The following is a 9,553-nucleotide window of genomic DNA, read 5'->3' on the forward strand; positions in this document are numbered from 1 at the left end:
CTGTTCTTAAAAAAATGTACTGCAAAGTATGTTCCAGTTTAAGTAAGTTGCAACTCTACCTACCGAATGTATTCTGAGCTGAAGTTTCTAGTTTATCATTTCAGAGGAGAAGAGATTGCAGCCATAATTATTAGCTAATAACATGAGCACTGTACAGTTCCATCACAGACCTGCATGTAGCAGTTGCCCTGATTTTCTTAAAGGGTTTTTATTTTAGAAATGAGATACCATCAGAATTTCTAATTTAGCTTTTATATTTCAAATATAGGGCACAGAGGATTGGGTTATTGTAGACAGAATACCAACTGAGGTAGTTGATGGTGATTCGAAAAAGATTGTGACTTACAAGGTGGTGACCGTGAGCAGTAGAACTGGTGACCTCCCAGCCGACATGTTAAAATCTGGCACTATTAAAGTGCATAGCTTCGAAGACTTGGCTCGAGAAATGCAACTGAAAGAAGACAGCAAACAGAAAATATACACTCTAGGAAAATCCTATGACACTGTCTCCGGGAGAATTGTTACTATGACTGGGAAAGCTAAAGAGGGCGAGCAAGTGGGGCAGCCCTCCACTGTGGAAGCACTTCAGAAAATGGAAAAAGAAATGTCAGAGTCCGTGAAGATCATTCCCGGCCTAGCAGAGTATGAGGTCCTGGAAGCCCTCGCTGATGAGAAATCCAAGAGAGGATCCGAAGTGCAGACGACAAAGCGGAAATTGTCCGAATCTCTGGCGCCCATCAAGGAGGCTGAGTCTCGCCGGCAGAGTCCTGAAGAAGATGACCTCAAAAAGGCTCCACAGCAGGGGAAGGATGTGGCTGTCCTCCCTGGCCAGGAAGGCAGACGCTTCAGCAAAACAGAGCAAGTGCCTGAGAGTGAGGTCTTAAAAGTGGGCCTTTTTGGTCCCCGAAGGAAGAGCCTGTCCGAATGGAGATATTCCCAGGAACCAGCCTTTACCGTTGCTACTGCTCGTTACGTTACTGAGTCGTCCGCCTCCCGAGTAGTGGTAACCAGTGTCGCTCATTGGGGCCACAGTTTGCAATTCCAGCATGACAGTTTTTGAGGCAGTCCCCTTCCACCCCAAACCTTTCCGTTTCTCTTGCTGCCTGGCTTTATGTTGACAGCAGCCAACCCAGCTTTGTAATTTTTTTTCATGGTTAAGTCAATACTGCAGTGCAAAGTCAGCATTGAAACATTTTCCATTTTATTTCCAGCTCCCTGTCCCCAAGATGTGATGGTGCTGCTGTGGCTTGCAATGAAGGGGAAAAAAAAAAATTATCTGCTTAAATCGGCGCCACCCTGATCCTAATAACTCTCTCTGCTTTACCAAACAAGAGCACCTGGTCACCCCAGTTTTCTGTTTTATTTCCCATTCTTTTCTGTTTCCAAACTCTCTGAGATTCCTTCATTCTTCCTCCTTCCTGTCTCCTCTGCCTACGATTTTGTCTAACAAGCTGTGAATGTTTATGTGCCTGAGTTTGTGTCTCTCTTTTGTGCTTGACTCTGCCTTTCTTTGTTCACTCAGACTAAGCAGTCTTCTGGGGAAAAGCTCATGGATGGCTCTGAAATCTTCAGTTTATTAGAGTCTGCGCGAAAACCAACAGAATTCATAGGAGGGGTTACTTCTACTTCTCAAAGCTGGGTTCAGGTGGCCATTTGTTTTCGTCCTTGGTATTTCTGAATGTGCCCATGTGCCTTTCCTTACCCTTTTTTGGGCGTGAGTGTGTATGTTGCATCCAACTGGCTTTTGCCTTCAGCATCTCAAAGGTGTCTTCACTTTATTGTCCTTTGTGCCTGCTTGGCATATCTGTCACATACCTTTAGTTGCATCTCAAGAATGTACTTCAGATATTCAAAAGGCGATCATATTGAGACATTTTAATGGCATTTAATTTCTAAAAGCATTATGTCTCACCAATTGAGTCTAAGAAAGCAGCCAAAACCAACGTGAATGCGCTGCAATGCTTTGGTTTTTGTTTTGTTAATTGCACTTTATCCTGCCTTCCGTTTGTTTTGCGGATATCGTGAAGCCGCCGCACAGGTTCCAGTGCATGCAGCAGGGGCAGGCATCAGAGATTCCAGTGAGAGGAATGAAAGCTAATTGATACTTTTTGTCAGTGTTTCTGGTTATAAGCACTTGATGCTGGCTTTAGACATCCTGGCGAGTGGCGGCTTTAGTTATTTTCTGACCTGTGGTTGATGGAAGGTCACACTGATGCCACAATCTCTTCCCATGCAGAAAATGGAAACCAAGACGGAGTCCAGCGGAATAGAGACAGAGCCCACCGTGCACCGCCTGCCGCTTAGCACTGAGAAGGTGGTGCAGGAGACCGTGTTGGTGGAGGAGCGGCATGTGGTGCACGCGAGTGGGGATGCTTCTTACTCAGTGGGAGACAGCGGGGATACTGCAGCACAGCCCGCATTCACGGGCATTAAAGGGAAAGAAGGCTCTGCCTTGATGGAGGGGTCTAAAGAGGAAGGAGGAGAGGAGGTCGCTAAAGCTGTCCTGGAACAGGAAGAGACAGCCGCTGCTTCCCGTGAGCGACAAGAGGAGCAGAGTGCAGCCATCCATGTTTCAGAAACTTTGGAACAAAAACCTCATTTTGAGGTAACTAGTAGTTAATGTTACTTTTATCACTAAAATAAAACTGAGATAGGATGCCTGGAAATTTAGATCAGCATAAAGGTGGAGCTGTTTAATTTTCTGCCTCTCCCATGTATAGTGTGTTTCTCCTCTCATTTCCTTCTTTCATACCTATTAGGAGTCTCCATGCTGATTTCCAACTTTGGGGTCACATGCAAACATATCTCTTAATTATTAATAATATATCTCCAGGAAATGGTTTCTACTCTCACTGAAATTACTATAATTGGCAGTAAAGTTGGGAAATGCAAAGTTGGCCAAGATATTAGAAAATGTGATACATTTCTGATCAGTGCACTTTTCCAGAAGCACCAAAACCATGCTTGCCCAGGTCCTAAATGCCAGCACGGTATTCTTTATCCTCTTCTGTTGAGATTCCTGAAGTATTTGGAGGAGTTAATGTCTCATTTTTAGTTTTTTCTTTCTAAGAAGTTATTAAACAGAGAACTTACTTTTTTCTTATTGGCTTTAAAATGTTTTTCTTTACTTAGAACATTTCATATAAAAATGCTATAAGAGTCTAGGAGACTGTTTGACATGTGCATGTTGTATGCCTTGTTCCCCAGCTTACTCTCCACATAAACATTTATTGCATACTAACCTGTGCTTATAACTACCAAAGAGGAAAAGGAAGAAAACAGTGTGTTCATGCAAACTATAACGGCCACTCTGCTTACTTCCCTTTGGCACAGTCCTCAACGGTGAAGACGGAAACCATCAGTTTTGGCAGTGCTTCACCAGGAGGAGTAAAGCTAGAAATTTCTACCAAGGAAGTGCCAGTAGTTCACACCGAAACCAAAACCATCACATATGAATCATCACAGGTTAGATGTTCTGTGAAGACCAGAGCCCTGGCTCCTCCTTTCACCCCTCTGTGGCCTAGTATGTTTGCATAGAATTGCACGATATTTAATTTATGAGACTTAGAGGATCCAGCAACCAGACCATCTCTATTAAAAGTGATGCCATAATGGTCATTTTATTAGTGATCAGGGAGCAGCAGGTGACTTAACCAAGTCTTTATGTGTCTCGAAGTGTAGAAAAATGCTCAAAAACCTGTTTCCCTAGCTGCAGAGAAAGACAAATATTCACTCACCCATCCACCAGTCACATTTCTGAAACCTTAGTTTTTTTAATGACAGTTATCTCTGGTTGCCCTTAGTTCTTATTCTTGGGAGCAGCTCTCAGACTCTGAAGAGCACAATGATTGTATAATAGGAGATAGTGAAATTGTCGTAACGCCTTAACTAACATAGCCACCTTCTGAAGAGCAGGTGTGAGCACCTGGATGAGGGGTCTATTCCTCTGCTGCCTTAGGTCGATCCAGGCACAGATCTGGAACCGGGCGTGCTGATGAGTGCACAGACGATCACATCTGAAACCACCAGTACCACCACCACTACGCACATCACCAAAGTAAGTGGAGTGAGAACCCAGAAGAGGATTCCTTGAGAGTGAGCTGGAGGAAGGTGCTTGTTCAGAACTCCTCACAGGTTGGGCTGCACAAGCACAAGGTGGCTTGACGCTCAGGATGCCGGGATAGCTGCAAGGGCAGCTTTTACAACCCCTAGATTTCTGATGCTCTTGTCCTCATGGTCGAGTTCCCCTTTAGGAATATACATTCTGATATCCTAAGCTTAATGCTTACTCCGGCCCTTGGCGTGTGGTAGGTGTTCCAGAAACACAGGCCATCCAGACCCAAAGACCTCCACTCTGTCCTCACCTCTGGAATTAAAAATGTTAAATAACTGCCATAGAACTCTAATTTCAATTCTCAAAGAATGAATGATGTTACTTAATGCTCTGTCAGCATCTTCTGCCATTTCCCCCCACTGAACCATGGGGGTTTCTCCCAGTGAGTAAATTCATAAAGCTTCTCTTTGTGTCTTCCAGACTGTGAAAGGGGGCATTTCAGAGACAAGAATCGAGAAGCGAATAGTCATCACAGGGGATGCAGACATTGACCATGACCAGGTAGTATGTGTGAGATGGTAAATACCCTGGCAGAGAAACAAAGAAAAACCTGTTGGCCCTACAGTCTCAATGCTATTCCTCTAGTCCAGCATGTATTCTGAGAAAAATTCCGAATTAACTTTCCAATATATGATCTATGATTCCTTTTGTAATCATTGTACCTCATTTGTAAATTGTGGATATAGATCTAGCTCGTAAGGCTCCACCTCGCCACTGATCATGCATGTTCCACCTCCTTTTTGTTTCTGCCCTTCTGTGATTTCCTGGGGATAGGCGCTGGCTCAGGCAATTAAAGAGGCCAAAGAGCAGCACCCTGACATGTCAGTGACCAAAGTAGTGGTCCATAAAGAGACAGAGATCACGCCAGAAGATGGAGAGGATTGACCAGAGGTAAGAGGTGACGCCGATTCTCTAGGCTTGCCTAGGCTGGCATGGGGCATGGGGCACTTCCCTTTCATCCTTCACCTGATCCCTCCTTTCCTCTGTTCTCTCACTGGCATTTGTCGGGCTGGTTACCAAGACAATGGAGAATTGGTTTAAGGGTTTGTCTCACATTTAGAGCTTCCATTCTTGTGGAGGTTTTGCATGCACTGCCAGTCGGAGGATCAAGGAAGAGCAGAGTCTATGCTTGTGTGGTCTTCCTGGTGTTCCCTTTTATTCCATGGCCTGCACTCTTTCATTATGCAAATTTGTAATGTCAAATTTGATTTTACTTGCCATGTGGCCTAATTGGAACTAAGGCAGTTTTGCTCTGAGAGGCTCAATTTGTGTGTTCCAAATACTAGGGAAATAATACATACCCTTTTCTCCTTCCGAGGGCAACATTATCCCATCGTAAGCTTTCTCTTCAACTGTGTTTGATTATAGCCTGTTCATGCTTTGGTCTTTGGTTTTGTTTTTTAATTTGAAAGCTGAGCATTCACTTTCTTTTTGGATGTCTTACATTTCCTGTATTCTTTGGGATGATTTTTCTCCCTAGTGTAGCACTGTCTCAGGAGGAAGCAAAAAATGCAGTCTTGTGGTCCTTTAGAAAACACATGCCTTTCCGGTGGTTGCTTGGCCAGCGCCATGAGCAGACTGTATCATCTGTGTGTACACATACTTGTCATGCATACTAACCTGCCATGCAAGATCTCATGGGGCCGTCAGCGTTTCTGAGCAGGCTTTGAATGCTGAATGCAGCAGTCGAGCGACTTGCACAACTTGGTGATGTGATAAAACGTTTAAGAGATTTAATGTATCAGTAAGTTCTCTAACATTGGTTTAAGAAACAAATTGATGTGTGGCATCTCTTAAAAGAGAAATACCAAAACCACTCATTTTACTCAAATGAATAATATATTTTGGAAGATAGCAAAAAAAAAAAAAAAAAGAAAAATTTTCTTCCATGAGCTTCAGCCACGTGGGCATTGTTGTAATTACTTAAGAGAAAGCATCTAATTGGCAGTGACTTAACGCTGGAATGTCATGGCATCTTGTCCAAATGAGCATTCTAGCCTCCAAGATACTTTTTTTGTGCCCTTGATCTGAGAAAATCTTTCAGCTGTTTTCAAATGAGTAACTAATCCCATCTCTGTTTTGCAGGAATAACTTAGCTTGCACATGAATGCAGTCATGCAAACCATTAAGAAAACCAGAGCCTATATGGAGTTCCCTCTTCTAACCCAACTGACTTGTATCTGTCCATGGAAAATTTCAGTCCAGAAGAATTGACCTTGACCATTACTAAAGACACTGGCAGAGAGATCTTCCCATAATACAGCAATCTGATTCAGCATCACTAAACTGATAATGCATGAAGCGACGATAAAATTACAAAAGAGCAGCATTTTTAATTTTCACAAAACGTCTCAGTTTTCAGCTCTACCTGCACGTTCATAACCAACAATATAAACCGTGATCTCATGTAACACATACACAATTCATGCCTTTCATAGTTTATTATTATTAAAGTCTAAACAAAATGGCAATTTCTTAGGTAACAAACCTTTTGTTTACAATTAGCGAAGATTACCCTCAAATGCTAGAAGCTGTCTAGGTCCGTCCGGTGTGTCAGATTTTCCCCAGGTTAGATGTGCCAATAACCAAGTTTATTCAGTAAACAACTTGTACTTGTTTCATCTGGTTTTATTACTCTCACCCATAAACATTAATGACTCTCTGACCCTCTGGAAATATTTAACGCTTCCAATCTTGCTTTGTGTATCTCATTTAATTTGTTATAAGGTAGTACTGATTTTAGCATATTAATGCGATTTCTTCCTTGTTGTTTGCTTTGGTCTGTGTTCAATCCGGTGAGCTTTTCAGAGTTCCCTAACAGGTCCTAAATATGTAAATTGTCGTTATTTTGGGAAGAAGAACCTGTATTTTTGTTAGTTTACAGTATTATGAAATTTCACTTCAGGAGAACCTGCTGGGCTTCCTGTGGCTTTGTTTTCTTAGTTTCTTTTTCCGTGTATTTTTTAATTAATTTTTCTTCTTTTACTTGACAAGAAAGTGTTTTATTTTCAAATCTGGTCCATATTTACATTCTAGTTCAGAGCCAAGCCTTAAACTGTACAGAATTTCCACTGTAATTACAACTATTTAGTGTTAGTTATAAACAGCCTTCAAAAAGAGAGATTCTCCATTAAACGGTCACCTGCATCACAGCCCATGGTGAATGTATGTTTCTGCATAGCGAAATAAAAATGGCAAATGCACTGAAAGCTCTAAGTTTGTATGTTTAATAATTTCAGTATTGTATGTGTTCAGTCCAGAAGTAACATTTGCATGACATCAAAGGCCTTATCATCTGCACTGTAGAGATATCCTGTCTTTACAAGATTTAAAAAAACACACACACACACAGAATATACAGTGTGCAGTGTCTGTACCCTTTGAGGGATTGAAGATGGGAACAAAATACATATATTTAAATATTTGGTTGCCTAACAAGGCTTTAAAAGATACATCATTGAATCGCATCCTCGAAGTTTTAGGTTTTTTTTTTTTTTTTTAAATAAGAAACAAGGCTCTGCTATAAAACAGGGTTGCTGGGTTGCTCAGCCTACAATCTCATGACCTATTTTAACAATCACTGCCTCTGTTATCCATTTCCTTCATTATCTCCACCTCTTCCCAGCATATCTATTGCTCTGTTAAGTCAGTGTCAACCCTAGTTATTTTAAAAAATCAACATGGAGTCTGGAATGCAAATTTGAAATTGCTTCTAACTTACAAATGAGTGTTACGTGTTCCTTCCATGCTTTTTGTTGTTGTTGTTGTTGCCTTCTTACTGCTTCAGATTAACTGATATGGGCGTTTACTCATGTAGTACAATTGGACTGTTCGATTAAAAAAAAGAAAAATTTTTGTGGCAAGCCATCAGTGCATGTAAAATTGTGTTCTCAGAAATGACATTTATTTTGACAAATAGTTCTTATCAGAGCTGTGTAGCTCTGAAGGAGGGTGACAGAAGGATCTGATCCTCCCCCATGAGTGTGGCTATTAACACACGCATGCATGCACGCATATGCTCTGCTCAGGAAATGGGGGTGGGACAGCAGGAAGACTGGCTCCGAGGGGCTTTGACATACGCTATGTCGACATCACTCCACTGTTGCTGGTACAGAACACCTTCCACTTGGTTTAATACCACAAAATTTCAGGGACATTAAAAGACATCTAACTTGATAACAAGAGGTCATTTCTAAGAGCAAACCTTACAAAGAGGTTGCTGTGAATAAAAACAACATTCATATGGGTGTTTTGTTCATCCTGTTATATGAGCCATCCTGTTATATGAGCCAGAAACCTGGGAGACTTGGGCACCAGTGTCTTTCTCGCCCATCATTTCCCCAGCCTGCCAATGACATTTCTTCACTGTCTCTTAAATCTAGCCAGGACCCTATACCTAGATTATTCCAGTAGCTCACGGACTCGTGTTCCCACATTCTTACCCACATCATCCCAGTCCCTTACACTGTAGCTTGCAATCTTTCAAGAAAGACAAGTGTAATCTTGTCACCCTTGTGCTTAAAATGTGTGTTTGGCTTTCTATTGCTCGTAGTACAAAGGCCTCAATTCTTTTTTTTTTTTCTTCAACTTTTAGATTGAGAGGGCACATGGGCAAGTTTGTTGCATGGATATATTGCATGATGCTGAGGTTTGGGGTATGATTTAACCCATCACCTAGGTAAGAGCATAGTACCCAACAGGTAGTTTTTCAACCCTTACCTCCCTCCCCCATCTCATAGTCTGCAGTGTCTGTTCCCATCTTTGTGTCCATGTGTGCCCAATGTTTAGTTCCCACTTATACATGAGAACATGCAGCATTTGGTTTTCTGATTCTGCATTGGCTCACTTACAGTAATGACCTCCAGCTGTATCCGTGTTGCTGCAAAAGATGTGATTTTGTTCATTTTTTATGGCTGTGTAGTATTCCATGGTGTGTATGCAGCATATTTTCTATCCAATCCACCTTGGATAGACACACCTGGGTTGATTCCATGTCTTTACTATTGTGAATAGTGCTGTGATGAATGTATGCATGCATGTGTCTTTATGGTAGAATGGTTTATATTCCTTTGGGTATATCCCCAGGAATGGGATTGTTGGGTTGAATGGTGGTTCTATTTTTAGTTCTTTGAGAAATCTGCAAACTGCTTTCTACAGTGGCTGAACTAATTTACTTTCCCACCAACAGTGTATAAGGGTTCCCTTTTCTCCACAGCCCACCAACATTCTTTTTGTTTTTGTTTGTTTTTTGAGACAGAGTCTTGCTGTGTCACCCAAACTGAAGTGCAGTGGTGCTATCTCAGCTCACTGTAACATCTGCCTCCCGGGTTCAAGTGAGTCTCCTGCCTCAGCCTCCTGAGTAGCTGGGATTACAGGTGTGTACCACTCACGCCCGGCTGATTTTTGTATTTTTAGTAGAGATGGGATTCCATCACATTG

The 9,553-nt window shown here is 42.0% G+C and overlaps 1 protein-coding gene across 9 annotated transcripts in view; it reads left to right on the top strand.

Annotated features, from left to right (window-relative positions):
• The window catches only part of EPB41L3 (erythrocyte membrane protein band 4.1 like 3), a 153,687-nt gene extending 147,051 nt beyond the window's left edge, over positions 1-6,636 (top strand). For 4 of the 9 annotated variants that reach the window (XM_017867911.1, XM_017867916.1, XM_017867917.1 and 1 more), the window contains 7 exons: positions 1,523-1,645; positions 2,237-2,605; positions 3,334-3,465; positions 3,959-4,057; positions 4,535-4,615; positions 4,889-5,005; positions 6,200-6,636. In XM_017867911.1, the coding sequence (XP_017723400.1) occupies positions 1,523-1,645; positions 2,237-2,605; positions 3,334-3,465; positions 3,959-4,057; positions 4,535-4,615; positions 4,889-4,999 (915 nt within the window). In that variant the 3' untranslated portion in view covers positions 5,000-5,005; positions 6,200-6,636. The remainder of the gene's footprint in view (positions 1-1,522; positions 1,646-2,236; positions 2,606-3,333; positions 3,466-3,958; positions 4,058-4,534; positions 4,616-4,888; positions 5,006-6,199) is intronic. The other 5 variants (XM_017867913.1, XM_017867915.1, XM_017867918.1 and 2 more) reach the window with 2 other exon arrangements.
• The last annotated feature ends 2,917 nt before the right edge of the window (positions 6,637-9,553 follow it).

The sequence above is a fragment of the Rhinopithecus bieti genome, unplaced genomic scaffold, assembly GCF_001698545.2.
Source record: "Rhinopithecus bieti isolate Rb0 unplaced genomic scaffold, ASM169854v2 scaffold_3856, whole genome shotgun sequence".
Classification (NCBI taxonomy): Eukaryota; Metazoa; Chordata; class Mammalia; order Primates; family Cercopithecidae; genus Rhinopithecus; species Rhinopithecus bieti.